This window comes from Daldinia decipiens (genome assembly GCF_022478715.1).
Source record: "Daldinia decipiens strain CBS 113046 unplaced genomic scaffold F4813scaffold_10, whole genome shotgun sequence".
Classification (NCBI taxonomy): domain Eukaryota; kingdom Fungi; phylum Ascomycota; class Sordariomycetes; order Xylariales; family Hypoxylaceae; genus Daldinia; species Daldinia decipiens.
Window position 1 is genome coordinate 268,008 of NW_026054553.1, and position 17,036 is coordinate 285,043.

Here is a 17,036-nt window from a genome sequence, read left to right on the forward strand (position 1 = left end):
GAGTCCCTCGTTAGTCTGTTGGTCGCACTTGGACCTTATTTAGAAACATACCACGCTGGTCTTTTTATTTTTATTTTTATTTTTTACTAACTCTATGCCTAGGATTAGATTAGTCTCTGCTACCTCCGCTCTTTGACTTCAAGGCTATCTTATCCGGCACAGCTTTATACACAAAGTAGTTTAGCTACAATCTCCACAAACTCGCCCGCCGGGTGGGGAATAGCCAACAAATAGTCAACGAGTCTTGTTTCGCGTCTTGCTTCGAGCATAAGGCTTCCTTGAGTCTTTTACTCTCCTCTTTTGGAGATACTTGCGCATACCTAGTGAGTCCCGCTTTTTCTTGTTTCCAACACTTGTAATAACGCAGTGGGCCTTGGTTATAAGCAATCAAGTACTTTCCATGTCATTGTCAAGTGGTTTCCTGTTCAATGAATAAGAGCAGGACCGTGACCGACTGCCAACTGAAGCCACGTACTGTGTCATGCCACTTCTGTAAAAACTTCTTCCCAAGCAATAGGTTCTTTCTTGCACCGTGCTTACAATTATACGCATGACAATGACCGAGTTCCTTCTTCCCGTTGAATTATTTATTAACAACATCGTAGATATTTATTTACCAATCGCCGACATCTCTAGCTGCACCGTTGCTAGTTTTCATCGTAGCACTTTTAGATTTGCACGAGTTGTCAATCATGGAAGAGGATAACAAGAGATCGTTATCCCCTACTCGTACCGAGGAGAAAGAGAGAGAGACGGTGGAACCTACTGTTGACGAAAAGTAAGTATACAATTTCTACCTTGTGTCTATCTATTTATCTCCTTCTACTTGACTTTCAATCTCTTCGAAAAAGTTGTACGCTCCTTTCACGCGTCTAGGACCCATATTAGATGCATCGTGGCTTCCTTTCGCCGCAACTTATCAGTCGTAATCCAGGTTGAGCCGCATTCAAATACTTTGACAGCTAACCCTTACCCTTACCCCCACCCCACCTCATCCCATCACGATATTAATTTTTACCAAACATACATGTTATTTCTCAGTGCACTTCCTGGGAAAGTAGATGCTAACATATCCCGAAGACGTGCCGTTCCTGTTCATCCCAAGCAGCCTGCACCTTCGGAAGAAGCTGTCCCTGCCGCCGATGCGACTGAAGCTGCAGTCCAGGACGCTGAACTAAGCTCACCTCCTGAGAGCAGCTCAGTATCTAGCGTTAACCCTGATATGCTGGGCGACGAGATTGTTGTTGGTACACGCGCTAACGGAAACAAATCCCCTGCCCGTCGAGTCGCTTCCGAGCGAGGAGACGTCGATATGCCTGACATCGAGGAGGACGATGAGCCTGTTCCACATTACCCGAAGCGCAAACGCGCATCACTTTACAACAACCTTGGCGATGAAGAGCTAGAAAATAGCCAGGTCAAAGATGTAGATGATGTTGACGAGGGTTTAGCTAAAGGGAAACCACGACAAAAGTTTGACGAAGACAACAAACACGTGCCTGTTGGCTATTGGCGTTCTTCCCCAGTTCCTCAGATGGAAGGAAAGCATATGGTGGTCGGGTTTATCGATGTGCGCGATCGCCTACGAACACGGATCAGGCCTAAGGCGCTAAATGGTGACCTTATCAACCTTGAACTATTTCCTATCCCTTCGGGTCCTGGTGGTAGCTGGATTACCTTTCCGGGTACCGTATTCTTAGACCATCTTATTGGAAGAGATCACAACGTGATCAAGGAGTATGTAAAAGTCCGAGCTGAGACGCTCCACGACCGCTCAAAGGAAGCCGACCAGGCTGCAATAACAGAAGCCCTACGTCGTCTGGAACTCAATCCCCCGCCTGAGACCCCTCAACCTCCTTCTATAGCATGGGGCGCAGATGTACCCGAACAAACACAGGTTTCTCGCCCTGAGGCAAAGCGCCGTCGTTATGGTAGTAGTGTTGGCACTATCGCCGAGCGCGCCGAGCGTATCGAACAAGCTGAGCAAGCCGATAATGTCGAGCTTGTTGAGCGTTCCGAACGTCTTCCTATTATCTCCCATAATCAATCGGAGATTCCCCAATCACCCCGAAAACCGACTCGCATCCTTGTTGGCTGCTGGGCCAAGTCTACTGCGCAGAAAGATGAGGATAAACTTGCGGTCTACGGTATTTTGGGCGCGAATGATATGTTCCGTGTCAAACTTGTCCGCGAGACAATGGATGGTCGTTATACAGATGATAACTTCCCCAGTGGAGCAGGCGCGTTATGGATTTCGTACGATGAGGTCCTTTTTGTTAGTCATCTGAAGCAGCTTACCAGACCGGAGGTCAAGGAATATGTCCGCATTCGCCAGGCTCAGATTGATGCCGGGGAAAAGAGGGAAGAGCAAGTTGCGAATGAGACTAAAGCAGTTCACGAGGCTCAACTACGAGCAGCAGCGATTTCAGCAGCCAGTCCTATCCGGGCGCCTCACCAGGGGCATGCAGGTCCTAGCCCTTCGTCCGGTCTCAGCCGTGAGGATGTTCGTGACGGCCACGAACCGAGACAGCCTCGACGCGAAGTTGCGTCCCGAAACATCGAGTCAGCCCAATCAATGCGACATTCTCACCCGGAAATGGAGATTAGACAGGCTAGTCGTAACACTAGTAATGATCCTATTGAGCGCGTTCAGGGTTATGCTAACCGCGAAGTTGCGAGAATGGAAGCGGTGCAGATGCGTACCGATCGCCACCAGGCCAACCGCAGCTCCGTGGTAAATCCCGGGGCCTTGACGAACGCGCATGATAACCGGCGCGACTTCGACGAGAATATTCTCAAGATGAACCAAGTTTGGGAGGCTCAAGAGAATATGAGAATGGGACCGGCTAGTCGCCACGGTAATGGAGATGTCATGATGCACCAAGGCATCAAGTATGAACGAAAGCAGAACGGACCATTCAAAGATAGACTTGTCAGCCAAGGAACTATCATCAACATCGACGGCGAAGATTACGTCGAATATCGCGTTCTTACGAAACCCTCATTTTTCTAGACTCATCTCTTACGGCCTTTTCCGGTGTGGTTGGCCAACGCATAGATTCTAATCAGAACTCGTCACCTTTGCCGAGTCTGTCCTTCCATATGCACATAGCATTCTACTTTCTGCTTTCGGAGTTGTCCTTCACGTTTACGACACATTGTCTTTCCGCATTGCTTAGAGCCAACCCCGATACCAAACTTCTATTTCCAAGGAGCATTAATGATGCAAGATCAAATATGCCCAGGTGCATATGAAACAACCTTTTTTCTAACGAGGACTATAAGTTTTCGGCATTTCTTTTTACGAGGACGGCGTCACGGAGGGAAAAGAAACCTAATTAGTCGATGATTTTAAGTTGACGCGCACGAGACGCGCAGCCACTCCTGTGTATAATTATTAGGTTTCGCGGATGACAACCCTCTGGTTGAGGGGAGGAGGAGGGGGGGGGGAGAGGAGGATGTGCGGCAGCACTCTTGATGTAGGCGTCCGGTGGCGCTCGCTCGTGGCTGTGCAATATTGCTTACTCCATGAAACCTGCGGTGATTTCTAATACGAACCGTTTGTATTACGTGCTTTACTGCTTCATGTGCTCATAGTTGCTGTTTCGTTACTTCTTACTACATGGTATTAATGCAAACCCAACGCCCTTGAGTACTTAAAAGGGGTTTCTCTCCTTGGGGAGCTTACATTTCTACGAGTTCTTGAATCTGGAAACACGTAAAAGGACTCTTAATTGGAGAAATTAATTCACGCTCAAGTGTAAATCATCGTAGTTTTATTCTAATCCGAACTAACTTCATGCCCACCATTTAGGTTAGGTACTCATTCCTATCTGATATCAAGGTCCTTTAGGTAGGTAATTCCATCCCCCAATTTGTTTTTGTCGCTTCCGCTTTGCTTTGCCATAGTATGATCGATTTTAACACAACTGCAGAAAATTGCAGGTTTAATACATAGAGAGTACGCAACTGCATTCATAATTCCCTTCCTCCTGCCCCAACCCAGCTTTGCTTGCGTACTAATAGTATCCTCTGTGGTGACTTTGGAGGGGCCTCGTTATCCCAGTAGTTTCGATAACAGGAAGCTGAGCGCAGACACGATGAAACTAACAAATACAAGACTTGGGATGCTGGGTGACGAGCCTTCCTGATTGAGCACATTGCACCCAACGCCTTGCACAATACCAACTTGAGGCATGATGTTCATGTGCCCATAGTAAGTGATTTCTCGCATTATAATCGGCGTCGTATTTGACTCTCGGGTATGTGCGTCTTCTTTATTTTCATCGGAGGCGTTTGTTGTATTTGCTTCAAATTCAAATTCGGACTGTAAAGGCGCCGAGCCAACACTATGCGACCTTCGTATTAACTGCTGGCGACGTGGGGTGTCTGGGGCATTGAGATTTGGCATCTTGTGTCTATTGGTTCTGGGTGGATTCATTGCAAAAAAAGGAATATGAGGAAGTTGTTCAAAGACTTCCGCAACAAATTTTGTAATTACTTCTTCAATAAATCTTTTTGCGAGTGGATTGAAAAGTGCCTCCATCATTGGTATCGGCGGGACAACAATATAATATATCTTAAACCTGTAGGAAATATTTTTCACGGCATTCTACGGCAACACGTGGAAAGAGGAGAGAGAGAAGGAGATTCATTTAGAATACACGGAAACATTTTGTTGTATGAAAATCTGCTCACGTCTTAGTTACATTGGATATATCTTATCATCCATCAAACAATTTATGTCACCATTCATAAAGCTGCTTTCATCCCATCTAAGACCACAAGGCAATTCTTGGGCTCCACACTTCCAGCATCTTCGCTATATTAGTCGCCGAAAAGTCTTCCATATGTATTCTTTACTTAGTTAAATACTGCCCATGGCGTACCGAGTACCTTGCCTTTGTCGTCTATTCTTATACCCTCCCCGCGAAGAAGCTTCCGCTTCTCATCTAGAGTGATGCCTTCGCCATCTTTAGGCCACTCTCCCTTGAACCCACCCAAGGAACCTCCTGTCGCCACTACCCGGTGACATGGCACTTCGGGTGCAAATGGGTTCCGCCGCAGGGCGTTCCCTACAGCCCGTGGGGACGACCCTAGATGTGCCGCGAGCAGGGCATACGTTGATACATGACCACGGGGTATTTGACATAAAAGGCTCCACTGTATTAAAAGGTATAGATGTCAGCGAGCTTTCGTATTTCATATCATGTCTCAGCTCTCTAAACAGGTAGTATATATGAATATGGCGCGTGAAGGACAAAGCGAAGAGAAGAGAAGAAGACATTGGCCTAGGATATCCCAAAGACTCACCACTTTCTTCTCGAAGGGCGTACGGTCTGATTCCGTAATACGCTGTAATTGAGGCTTCATATCTTCGGGAACAGCAGTAGATTCTTGAAGCGCGACGTCATTAGGAACAGGCTTCGCTATCTTTTGCGGTAGAAGTATAGTGGCATCTACAGCTTCGCCAGTGCGCTTCCGCTTTACGCCCACGGCCATAATGCTCTCTCAATCGTTAATAGTAGCCGAGGATCCTATTTAATATACAATACTGGTTTCACTTTGGTAGAATTTAGACAAGTTAAGGGGCGACAAAATATGATATATTAGAAATTGGGATGCTAAGAAATTTACTATAAGGTACCTTAAATAAGTACCTAATGCAATGAGGAAATGAGGAAATGAGCGCCTAGTGACTCATTACGCGATGTCACTAAAAGGGCGCGTCTGCCCCTCGTCTGACATCACAAAGACAAGACGCCAAGTCACATGACCAGCCTCATTAGGGGTTGCCGATAAGATAGGTATGTACCTAAGTTACCTGCCTACCTCCTATTCTTTATATCTATGAGAGTAGTTTACGAAAAATCCAACTAGTTCAGCTTCTTCCCGAGTCTCGGCTATCCCCGCGACAAGACTAGCGTGTGTATTCTTCGAGAATATAATATTTGGGTGATGGATTAAGAAATCAAGCGTATCTAGGATATATTTACGCCAATCTTGGTTGTTATAGTGCTTTAATATAACGTTCTTGTAGCGACGAGCCCGATGTCGCCCGATGTTGTTATGCTCTAATAGGGTCTTGACGACCGGAAGAAAAACATCTTTCCGTATCAGTTTATCAAAATGCATATCAGCTACGTCCAGTTTTTCCTCCGCCGAGAGATCTTTGATTAGGAATAAAGCATTGGACAGGCAGCGAAACGCAATTGCGGTCCCGAAAGGACAACGACCGTCGTTGTCGACAGCCTTGGCGCTATAACCGGTATTCATCAAAAACCGAAGGGTCTCTTCGTTGCCGTCGGTACTGGCTGCAAAATGAATGGGTGTATATCTCATGTCACGTAAGTATCGTTCATTTCCCAGAACTTTGTAGCCTCGAGTTTGCAGTATTTTAATGACCGATGGCATTTTGCACATAGCGGCCAATTTTAGCGGTGAGAATACACCCGGAGTCTCCTGGGAATCCTCAAGATTTTGCGTAAGATGAGCTAGGGTCTCAGCAGTATGCACATGCCCATATAGCATAGCGATATGGAGCGAAGTAGCTTTGAAACATCTATATTGCAATAACTCGGACAATCGAAACTTTTTGCAGGGGTTTCTCGTAACATCTAATATGATTTGCGTATCAACCAGAGAACCGGCCTTTATCAGCTCCTGAATTATCTCGTCCGCACCATATTTGGCTGCTAATTGAAGCGGTGTCATTGCGGCTGTTCTCCCACATTGAACGTGGAGATAGTCCGGCCAATATACTAGCGCTGCCTTGATGGACTTCTGAGCTACTGTTATGCCGACACTATCATTGGCTTTGGCGGCCCAATGAAGGGCTGACGCCCCCGAATCATATAGGTTACATGACTCAGCTCCCACCGAGAGATTCAAAAAGGGATCGGCGTAAAAATGTTGATATCTCCTGTCAACGACTCTTTGCTTCGCCATAAGTACGTCAGCTTTATAGAGCAATGAATCCAGAGCCCCGCAGTAGAGGCGACATGTTTTTGATAAGTTATTAATAACACCCGTTGTGTGAAAGTTGCTCCTGACTATACAGAAAATGATATCACCCGAAAGCGTAGGTGCTCTGATTGGATGGCTGGGAGAATGTTTGGGAGGCCTACGGGACATCTTTGACCTACGGGACATCTTGGTACAAAGTGAGTGATTAAATAAATCGTATGTTAGAGAATTAGAATATAGGTCTTTTGGGTGGCTTCCCTGGGAGATTAGATGGAAGTCATGTTTATTAGAAGTTGGGGGACATCCTATTATACTTGGTATCAGGTTATATGATCATGATGTCTGTCAACTTGCAGGAACTGTTCAGGTACATGTGCTTTGGAGAAAAAACAATCCGAGTACACGAATCAGTAAATGTAAAGAGAAAAAATAACAACAAAGGAATGGTTTATACCGGAATAGAAACAATAACAAACAATGATTGTAGAGTCGCTCCACAGAAAAACAACTTAACGATAGGTAACTACCTATTAATTTAGTCTGAGCCCAGAGCCGCAGGGTTAACCTTTATCATTAGTACCTATCTAAAGTACCTATATATGCAGAGAAGACGCAATCTAGGTGGGAATGTTTTAAACTTATTGCTGATCACCTTTGGGGAGAATCGAATATGGTTACTAACCGGCTCATCCTACCTAATCTAGCAACTAGTTCATCTATGCGGGATATACCTAGGTGGACATTGCCTTTCTAAGTAGGTGCTTGTAGATACTCATACATTACTTTAAGAACTAGTCATTCATAATCTCATATTTATTTCTAAAAGATAAGGTTAAAACTCTTGTTTATCTATATGGCAACAAATATTATTGTTTAGATCCCACTGTAGTTTCAGAAACACGCCCTATGTAGAGTAACAACGTGATGAATGCATTCCTATCTTAGGACAAAACCTCCTTAGCTACGACAGTGGATTCTATCACTGTATCCGATCGTTCTTAAGGGTCACCGGTAGTCTTGTTAGTGCCTATTTCACTACACTGGACTTTGCGAGTTTATTCGGTTTGTTGGGTGCTTAAATTGAAGTCTTGGATAAGAGCGCAGCATCCACGAAGAGTTATTCGTTGGAGGGGAATATGCAAGCTTCTATTGATTTCGACTAAGCCCGAGTGACCCATTGGTTCAACTACGAGTTCATGCCATAATGCCATAAAGGTTAGGGCCAGAGTAACAATAAATATTAGGTTCGTGAATTCAGCTAGGACTAGTGGCTATATCGTTTAGGGTGTTAACCAACCGTAGCTACTGCTGCAGCTATGGCTGATTGGTACCTTGTTAAGAGAAGGGGGGGACTTTGCTGAGAGCTGAAAGGCTAGAGTGGCTGAAGTATTGACACTACGGGCGTACGGGGTCGCCTTGGGGATTGAACTGGACCTTCGACCGCATGGCTCTACGACTGGACCTCCTTACATTGGATACTTACTCCGAAGAATACCTATATAGGTACCCAACCTTATGCTAATTTCCGGATGCGCATGGCCACCCGGAATCCCCGGCGTGTAAACGTGTTTAAATGGCGCATTTCGGGGAACCTTTTAAGGTAGTAGGGACGATCAAGCTGCAAGAACCCATATTTGGTATGAGGTGAAATTTGTGGCTTGGGTAAGGCATTATCTCACGAGTACACACCCCAAGATATACGTTGATAAGGCTCCAAAGTCAGTGGTCACCTCGGTATTATAAACAAATGGTTTTATTGAAAATTGTAAATGTGACTGAACAAATTATAATGTTTGAACTTAAAGGTTCTATACACACAGCGTAGTAATACTACCCACATGCTTATTAATGCTATCTCCAGCTGCATTTATTATAATAATCGAGTAGGTAGAAGACTCGTGAACGGCGAATTGGGGGCTAGCGGCAGCGGGAAAGGTGATAGGGGGGCCAGTGCCGGTGGCCTATGCAAAAAGTGCACATATAATGCAGCTGTAGTGCTACATTATAAACTTAACATCAACACAGCCTCCTCCGCTTTTTAAGTAGCCGTTTAGGCACGTCAGCAAAATATGCACTTTTCAGTGCCATCGACGTGAGCATGAAGCACCCCAAGATGCAAGTAAATCTTCACCGAAATATTGAGCAGATCGATAAAATAGCGATGAATCCCTGGGAAACCTGTTCCTGTGACCTTGTGGCTGGTTCTAAAAAGGGCCTTCCTTAAAGGGGTTCAGAAATTAAAAAGACACAAGATATCATCTTTAGATCCTCTGTTTGATAAGCGCCAGTTGCGTTTCGACATGCTGGGGTGCCGTACGAAGCCGGCGGGATGTAAACCGTCAGGATGTCATACTAAACCGACTACTTCTAAATCAACGCCATGCAAGTCGATGCCTTGTTTTATAAGATCGACAACTACGTGCCATACCAAAAAGTTATGTGATGCACCGTGTTGTAAGGTAGAGGTGGAACGAAGGGACCAAGTTTCCTCCAAGCATTGTAAGAAACGTAAGTGGCCTTTATGTCATATTTGACGAAGGATATATCGAAATGTTCTGTGACTTACGGCAATTCAAGACACATGCGAGCACTTTTGGGAGCCGCTGTTCGACGCAGAGCGATGCCAGAACCACAAGCAGCCGGAAGATTCGGTCTGTTCTCAACGTGAGTGAAATGTGTCTTTCGATGATAGAGACTTATCTGACTGGTATATAGACATAGTATGTATAGCAATAGGTTGTATGAATGCGAGGATGCAGTACTACGATCGAGGCCGAGCTGGGACACCACAATATAAACGTCGAAAGTACTGCTTCGATCGTAAGACTCTTTATCAAGATCATAAAGAAGTCGCTGGTGCTGATTATTAATAGACAAGTGTATTGCAACGGAATGTCCTAACCAGCGCGCCCCTATGCTGGCACCAAACCAATACCGCCCGTTCTGTGACGACCGTGAGCTGTGACCTTCAACAAGGTTCATGAGATATGTTAACAGGTTTAAAGATAACTGTCGTGCGACTGATTGCCCTAACCAGGCTCTAGAAGGCACTACATGCTGCCGAGGGCGTAAGTGAGATATGATATACCCTATATAATTAAACGAACCTCAACTCCTAACCTGCTAGATAGATAAGTGTCAGATTCGGGATTGCATGCATATAGCTGCTCCCCCGTTTCCATTTTGCCTAGAACGTAGGTCTTATAAACTCGGGCATTCCCGTATGAGACTAGGGTTCTTGATTAACTCGACTGGCTAGACAATAGATGTGAATGGGGACCGCCGATCTGCAACCGCCCCAAAGAAAGGAACAGGAAATATTGCAGAGAGCGTGAGTAAACTACCTCACCATGATTTCTTCCTCATGGAAGTACTTACGGTGATTAGACCTTCAATGTCAGACTCCTGGATGCGTACTGCAGAAGATAGAAGGTTCACTTCACTGCATGGAACATGCATGTCGCGAAAGGGGGTGTAATATTTCGTCTGGAGAACATGACTACTGTGATGATCGTAAGCACATGTCTGTATTGCTTCGCGAGCAAATGAGTGATTGACTGAAATTGTTACTAGATCGATGCGAATGGGAGGAGGAGTGTGAATATGCGAAGTCAGGAGAACGCTATTGTCCGCTCCGTAAGTGTCCCCTCTATTTCCTTCAGAGTCATTCTATGTACTACCACAACTAACTATCCTGGCCAGATTCTTGCCGGAGCGAGGGTTGCCCAGAGTGCGTCAATTGCACGGGAATATTTTGCGACACTCGTAAGAATGATCTGTCTCTTGAACGTGACTGGATCACTGACCAGTTATTCTTACTAACGTAGATGCTTGCTCACGGTGCGGCTGTAAAGTTGAAGCCAAGCCGTGCTTGGAGAACAAATGTTACGACCGTAAGTTGCCCCCCTGAGATGTAGACAGTGAGGTGTACCTAGACAGTAATATTTTAACACCTGTATAGATTGGAAAGAGGATGTTGAAACGTGTGTAAGGGCAGAATGGTGTGATGAGAAGAGGGGACTGACTCAGAGGCTCAGCGAGAAGGACCACTTTATCCAAGAGCAGGATAGGCGTCTTCGAGAGCAGCATGATCAACTCTGGAAGTTACAGAGCGGTCAGAGGAATTAATACTCATCTTGCCCTTGAGAGATGGTTTCTAGGGATTCTCGTCTACACAATTTACATAATTTAAGAAAAATATTCCGATGCACGGGCAGGCACTGACGGCAAAGTATTGTGTAATCATCTGTTAAATATGAGAATCCTGCCGGAATTAAGAACTGTGACAGCGTGGTTTGGAGATATACTTCATTCTTGATCTTGGAATATGATACTACAGAATGTAGTACCAATGAAGACAAGGCCCTATATTGCACTGACCCTAGATATCTAGATTGCCATGTAGGTGTCTCATTGAATACATCGCAGGTTGATAACACAAGCGTATCCGTGCTTGCACTCGACGATCTATCATGGCCCATAATAGCAATATAGCTTTCTCCTTATCTCCCTGCTTAATCACCAGTGTCAACTTCCAGGTCAAGCTGGACTCCGTTGCTAATTTCGTAGTCGGCAAGTGTAAGCATGTCTTTGAAAGGCCGTTGTCCTTGTCTCTTGAGCAAGATCTCGTGGGGTTCTCGACCGATGCGCGCCGCGACCATAATTTTGAACTCCTTAATGCGATCTGAAGCAAAGCATGGAATAGCTGCCTTAGTACCAAGTCGGTCGTTGATATGGACGATAATCATCTCTTCGCCGCCGCCGGAGGGAGCTGCGGGAGCTCGAACAGGAGGCTGGGAGGTATCTCCGCCGGTAGATTTCGACTTGGATTTCTTAGTAGACGAAGATGCGCCCGTATCACGTTCGCGATCGCGGTCCCGATCTCGATCTCGATCTCGGCGACGTGGGGATGGTGAGCGGTTTCGGTAACCTCTAAATGAGCCACCACGTCGGTCATCGCCTCTGTCTTCAAACTCATCGCGACGCTTATCCTTAAATTTGAAGCCCCCAAAGTTCTTCTTTGGTCTGGGCCGGTCTCGATCTCTACCCTCACTCCTATCTGCATCTCTCCGGTCTGAATCTTTCTCCCCGCGATTGTCACGTTGTCTTTCCACGTCTTGTCCTAACCGGTCGGGATCGTTTTTGTTCTCATCATTTCGGTTTCTCCCAGGCTCGTGTCTTGTACCCCGATTCCTATCATCATCCCGCGATCGATAATTGTCGCTTCTTCTGTGGTTATCTCTGTCCTGTCTGTCGCGGTGGCTACGTGGTGATTGGCTTCGATCGTCGCTTCTACTCCGTTTGCGAGGCGGAGGTGAATCACCTCGTGGGGCGCGAGGAGAGGCAGATTTGTCTGCCATTGAGATTGGTAAATGTTTGTGGGATTTTGTGTTTATATTTTTTGGTAGTATTGGTTGCGTAGTTGGAAGGTTGACGCGAAAAAAATACAGAATTGATAATTAGATGTTAAGTATGAAGTACCTACCTAAATATGCATGACCTAATACCCAGATACCCCATATATCTTTTATCTATATACGACTCGATATGTCCCTAATATGCATAAAGAAATTGATGTCTTATTTGTTAGTTACCCCTTTTCTACATCACTATTCTATACACAGTCATACGTTGAAAATTAATTTAGTAAAGATAGATCTGGATTATCTCTGCTGCTGTATTGACCACTATATTACAGCATTATTTTTCTCATTCTAGCTTTATTAACCTAACCGCCCCCCGACCGCAACTAGTCTGTATGCGCCATCTTTATCCCAAGCAGCCGCCTAGTTCTACGGTTTTCCGGTGACCATACGTCTGTGCAATAGTCTGCGACCCTTACCAGCTTCAGAGCCTCCAACTTGGGGAAAAGCCGGTTTGGAGGAGATTCTTCTATTGCCAAGCCTAATTCACGAAGAATTGCTATGTCGTGACTCAAATAGTACTTCTTCTTCTTCTTCAAACCCAGGTCCTGTTCCTCTATTGACTCCCTGCGAGCGCAGCAATCTACTCGGCTAATATTGAATCTCAAGCACGTTGTATTGGTGAACGTGCGGCCGAGGAAATGCCAGATATGTTTCCAGTGTGATTTATATGTGCTGCCATCGTGAATATCTATCGTGATTTCATTCAGTCTGCGGAGGCATTCGTTTGATATCTTTGTGACCTTGCTCCACGGTCTCACACCATATCTGTTCTCGTTGAATTTATAGACCCCATCGTAATAAAGCCAGTGGTCATCGTTGTTCCAATCCTGCAAGTAGAGATTTGCGAAACAGGAAATACCGGAGTGAGCCCTTTCCTCGCCAAAGCAATCTAACTCTTCGCCCTGAATGACTATAGCGTCCAGCCTTGGGCTGAAAGGAAAGCTATTTTCCTGTGGAAAACCATAGTATGAGATGGCCAAATTTCGGAACGCTCGACAAATCCGAAGAACCTTTAGTTCGGCCCAGGCCCGGGGCTTATAGAGGATTAACTGTGTTGAGGTGTTTTGACCATATCGGCTGGGAGGGGTGTGGCGACAGAGCCGGAGGAGGTCTCCTTTTAACTCATAAGAGCCTACGACATATTCGAAAATATGCTGAAAAACTTCGCACGGCAAGTCAAGAAGTTCCAGTGTCCTTTTCCTAGGCCTTGTAAGGTTATTTGGCGTTACAGTAGCCCTGTGGTTTTGTTTTGTGTGGAAGACTTTTTTAGGTGATCTGCATTGGTTTCTGAACAGTGCTGTTTTTTTAAGAGTCTATAGGAAGGTCAGTATTTGTATTTGGGGTTTGTAAGATCGGATGCTCAAACTTACCCGAGATTCTAGGATTTTTTTCCAGGAATTGAACGTTCGTCCAACATAGCTCATCAATATAGGTTTGAAGTGATCTCCCACATAATATTCGATGCTGGCGCGATGTTTTGGGTGATATTGTGAGTCGAAATTGCACTCATCAACGCACTGAAGGAATGGAAGAATGCGCTCTAATGTCTTGCTCCATGGTTCCTGAAGCTGAGTGTTGACAGAAACTTTAAATGCACGGCTATGGTTGTACTGAAGCTCCATTGTGATGAACAGAGTGTAGTAGAAAGCTCCCGGATTTGAACTAGTTGCAGCGTAGTTGCAATGATGAATCCGACGTCTTGATAGGTTGTGTTCCAGAATACCTAGGGTACTAAAGGTAGGTTGGGAACATGTGAAGAATAATAAATCATAGGCGCGATTTCTCCCAGTTATTGTATTGTTACCCAAACATGATTTGTGTCGAAATAGAAGACGCAATGTGTTATGCTTGTCACTGGTGAATAAAAAGCCATGATCTGGAATTCTTTCCATGGCAATGTTATCGACGTTATGTGAGTCATGGATCTTTTTGTGCAGAGTTGTTACTTTAGGTGACGGCGACAAAAAAGCCATGACAGTGTCAGTTTCCAGGTCTTGTACGCTTTTCATGAGGAAAAGACGATACACTTATTGTCAGCTATTCCTGTTACAGGGACATAGTATTAAAGGATACAAATTGCAATTTTCGTGACTCATCATATTAATTCTAGAAACAAACGAGATTTGATTTATATCCTTCTAAGGGCCATTGCTACCCATCTATACAAACAATGATGATACAGAACAAGGCGTAATATGATTCCAATATTGTGAAGGCCTGCGTTTAGTAGTGTCTTATATTATAGGCTGACGTTGTAGAGGCTACCTTATGATGAAGCTGACTTATAAGTACAGCTAGTGATATAAAGTATTATCGGGGTAATTGGTTGTATATAAGTTAATATATCACCTAGGCTTTATATGGGAGCGTTTTGGCTTGATCGAGGCGTAAATATTATGATCCTGGTACTTTACTGTGCAAGCCTTGGTGTATTGGATGGATCATATAGTTTTGTTATAGGAATGCAACAAGGAGAAATCCTATGCCGTGAGGAAATACAAGTACAACTGGATCAAGACTTCTAGTAGATATATACTACGAGCGAAGAAGCCAAACCTGACGTGACTCCTGCTTCATTTCAATTTCTGTCCAGAAACATGTCAAACCTATCTCCATTTCACACAATATTGGCAGTTTGTCACTTAGCATTGGATGTGGAGCTTGCTACAACCCATAAGAAAAGATGAAAATACCGACTCCGTACACCAGGCTATGGGATGTTGAAAAGATATCGGATGAATGCTGATATTCAATACATTAAAACTATATTTGCGATACCATACCCACATGACCCCTTAATTGTTCTGGTGACTACATATATTGTTGCTAGGTGACTTTTCTATCTTGCTCAAGGCATTTTCAATGCATATTTAGACGCGCGATATTCACCCTTCTTCACTTAAGGGGTTCAATATAGTACCTATATAACTGGTCCTTCTGCTCCTTTTTTTTACTATAAATTTATTCCTTCGTGGTCAACTAGAAAGGGGTTGAAATCAGATAGTAGCTCAATGAGCAGCCTAAGTGCATCTCGTCAAACGACATAACTATTTCTAAGTTTGCGCAATCATTTGGGTGCTATTTAGCTTGAAGGACACTCCTATCAATTAAAGGCATCAATTTGTGTAAGCTGTTTTCCCGAACATCATCACACTTGATAAAATGACTACGCCGATCCCCACTGTACGTATACCTATTTCTCTAGCTGCATTATTATCCTTTTTGTTTAGGTATACACCAATGAGGGCTATAATACCTATTCTGGGTATGGAATGCCTCTAAGAAATTATTTTAACAATGCTTTTGTAGTTGGAGCACCGATACTTCCAGCCGTCCGAGCAGTTGACAGGCGCTGCTAACACATCCCGAAAGACGAACCGGTTTAATGGAAACTACAGAGGAGACCGCAATTTGTCCACAAATAAAGGGACTGATGTCCCCGAAGAAAAGAATACTTGTTTGTGGATTACTGAACTACCTGGGTCTATTACTGTCCCTAAACTCCTTGCTGCGATCACCAAGACGGGCAGGATTCGTTCGACTGTAATCAACGGCCCTAACGAAACCAGCAGTACCGCTGCGGCATCTATTAGTTTCTTCAAACGGCAAGACGCCGAGGTGCTCTTCAATGCAATACAGCAAGGAAGAATCACATTTGGAGGCAGATTTCCAAGGGTGCAATGGAACAGGAATAGGGTTGGAGAAGAAGGTGCTCCTAGCTATGCTAGCCGCGTGCTTCTAATTGCTGGAGATCCACAGGTCGTTAATCGAGACTACTTGGATGGGTTTTTCTCAAGCAAGTTCGTGTACGACATCGACGATATAATCGATCACGGCACGGTGTCTGGGTTTGAGGGTCCTATTAGTCGACTCGAATACCGTTTTGGATCGTGGCGTTCGCAAGCTTCCTTTGCTCGCCTAGCACTCAATCTCGAGCTCAGAGGATTTTTGTTAGCGGAATATGGCGAAGATCCCTGTGCGATCTAATGATATACTGGTTTAATAATTATATTCCAGTAAACTGGCTCTCGGACGCAATGTTTTCACCTGAATTTCGGGCTCCTTATTATTTTATTGCTATAACTTCAACTAAAGCTTTGACCCGCGCTTTACGATGGAGAAAAGTGTCTTTGTAAAATCATAATAAGCTAAATTTTCTTAGACCTTTAATAGTCCGGTATATTTGACAAATTAGTTTCTTGAATATTGATATAGTATCTTTTTATGCTAAACTATACTCTCAATTACTAGGTTGACTAAAAAGAAAGGATCTTAATCTCATGATGATGGAAAAAACTATCCGCCCTGAACATGAGTCTAATTATTAAATTGACTGTACATGGATATAAGAATTTGCGCCGCTTCTTTCTCTTCAAGGCCGATATCTTGAGAGATAGGAGTGCCTGTCATCTCCTCTTCAATATGCGGTGATATGCTCTCTGTTATAGAGTCTTCTCTCTCGGCTTCTTTGCCCTTGGGTTGTAATACGTTCTGATTTAACGCTTGCTCTAATCTGAGTCTCAGTCTCGCCTCCTTTTCGACCACCTTTTCTTTTTGAAAACGAGCTAGGTGTTTATCGCAATACACATGCGAGCCTGAAGCTGGATTTGAACACGAGGCACAGATTCCAAAAGCTGAGCGTTT

At 44.6% G+C, this 17,036-nt stretch overlaps 8 protein-coding genes across 8 annotated transcripts; 3 read left to right on the top strand and 5 right to left on the bottom strand.

Annotated features, from left to right (window-relative positions):
- Positions 1-550: 550 nt before the first annotated feature.
- F4813DRAFT_23466 (uncharacterized protein) lies at positions 551-3,494 on the top strand. Its single transcript, XM_049239956.1, has 2 exons — positions 551-778; positions 1,081-3,494. The coding sequence occupies exons 1-2, from the start codon at positions 693-695 to the stop codon at positions 3,011-3,013; spliced, it is 2,019 nt and encodes a 672-aa protein (XP_049101116.1). The 5' UTR covers positions 551-692; the 3' UTR covers positions 3,014-3,494.
- A 563-nt stretch (positions 3,495-4,057) lies between these two features.
- On the bottom strand, positions 4,058-4,411 carry F4813DRAFT_387861 (uncharacterized protein; the record flags this gene model as incomplete). Its single annotated transcript, XM_049246617.1, has 1 exon — positions 4,058-4,411. One exon carries the CDS (start codon positions 4,409-4,411, stop codon positions 4,058-4,060), a length of 354 nt encoding a protein of 117 aa, XP_049101117.1.
- Positions 4,412-4,635: 224 nt separating this feature from the next.
- Positions 4,636-5,702, bottom strand: F4813DRAFT_23484 (methylated-DNA--cysteine S-met). The gene is made up of 2 exons (XM_049239957.1): positions 5,314-5,702; positions 4,636-5,163 (listed from the first exon to the last, which is right to left on the bottom strand). The coding sequence occupies exons 1-2, from the start codon at positions 5,500-5,502 to the stop codon at positions 4,864-4,866; spliced, it is 489 nt and encodes a 162-aa protein (XP_049101118.1). The 5' UTR covers positions 5,503-5,702; the 3' UTR covers positions 4,636-4,863.
- A 133-nt stretch (positions 5,703-5,835) lies between these two features.
- On the bottom strand, positions 5,836-7,311 carry F4813DRAFT_395096 (ankyrin; the record flags this gene model as incomplete). The annotated part of the gene is made up of 1 exon (XM_049247658.1): positions 5,836-7,311. Exon 1 carries the CDS (start codon positions 7,150-7,152, stop codon positions 5,836-5,838), a length of 1,317 nt encoding a protein of 438 aa, XP_049101119.1. The 5' UTR covers positions 7,153-7,311.
- A 1,826-nt stretch (positions 7,312-9,137) lies between these two features.
- Positions 9,138-11,287, top strand: F4813DRAFT_23492 (uncharacterized protein). Its single transcript, XM_049239959.1, has 11 exons — positions 9,138-9,474; positions 9,682-9,786; positions 9,840-9,920; positions 9,972-10,034; positions 10,098-10,160; positions 10,226-10,297; positions 10,354-10,479; positions 10,540-10,602; positions 10,669-10,731; positions 10,794-10,859; positions 10,928-11,287. The coding sequence occupies exons 1-11, from the start codon at positions 9,267-9,269 to the stop codon at positions 11,092-11,094; spliced, it is 1,077 nt and encodes a 358-aa protein (XP_049101120.1). The 5' UTR covers positions 9,138-9,266; the 3' UTR covers positions 11,095-11,287.
- Positions 10,917-12,419, bottom strand: F4813DRAFT_23645 (ubiquitin-like protein). The gene has a single exon (XM_049239967.1). It carries the CDS (start codon positions 12,324-12,326, stop codon positions 11,481-11,483), a length of 846 nt encoding a protein of 281 aa, XP_049101121.1. The 5' UTR covers positions 12,327-12,419; the 3' UTR covers positions 10,917-11,480.
- A 296-nt stretch (positions 12,420-12,715) lies between these two features.
- On the bottom strand, positions 12,716-14,014 carry F4813DRAFT_387867 (uncharacterized protein; the record flags this gene model as incomplete). Its single annotated transcript, XM_049246618.1, has 2 exons — positions 12,716-13,705; positions 13,763-14,014. The coding sequence occupies 2 exons, from the start codon at positions 14,012-14,014 to the stop codon at positions 12,716-12,718; spliced, it is 1,242 nt and encodes a 413-aa protein (XP_049101122.1).
- A 1,540-nt stretch (positions 14,015-15,554) lies between these two features.
- Positions 15,555-16,379, top strand: F4813DRAFT_387868 (uncharacterized protein; the record flags this gene model as incomplete). The annotated part of the gene is made up of 2 exons (XM_049246619.1): positions 15,555-15,575; positions 15,702-16,379. The coding sequence occupies 2 exons, from the start codon at positions 15,555-15,557 to the stop codon at positions 16,377-16,379; spliced, it is 699 nt and encodes a 232-aa protein (XP_049101123.1).
- Between the last annotated feature and the right edge of the window lie 657 nt (positions 16,380-17,036).

Coding starts and splice junctions, on each gene's coding strand:
- F4813DRAFT_23466 (XM_049239956.1), top strand. CDS start 693: ATGGAAGAGGATAACAAGAGATCGTTATCCCCTACTCGTACCGAGGAG. Junction 779..1,080: donor GAACCTACTGTTGACGAAAA/GTAAGTATACAA, acceptor CATATCCCGAAG/ACGTGCCGTTCCTGTTCATC.
- F4813DRAFT_23484 (XM_049239957.1), bottom strand. CDS start 5,502: ATGGCCGTGGGCGTAAAGCGGAAGCGCACTGGCGAAGCTGTAGATGCC. Junction 5,164..5,313: donor CGCCCTTCGAGAAGAAAGTG/GTGAGTCTTTGG, acceptor CTTTTAATACAG/TGGAGCCTTTTATGTCAAAT.
- F4813DRAFT_23492 (XM_049239959.1), top strand. CDS start 9,267: ATGCTGGGGTGCCGTACGAAGCCGGCGGGATGTAAACCGTCAGGATGT. Junction 10,298..10,353: donor CAGGAAATATTGCAGAGAGC/GTGAGTAAACTA, acceptor TACGGTGATTAG/ACCTTCAATGTCAGACTCCT. Junction 10,480..10,539: donor ACATGACTACTGTGATGATC/GTAAGCACATGT, acceptor AATTGTTACTAG/ATCGATGCGAATGGGAGGAG.
- F4813DRAFT_23645 (XM_049239967.1), bottom strand. CDS start 12,326: ATGGCAGACAAATCTGCCTCTCCTCGCGCCCCACGAGGTGATTCACCT.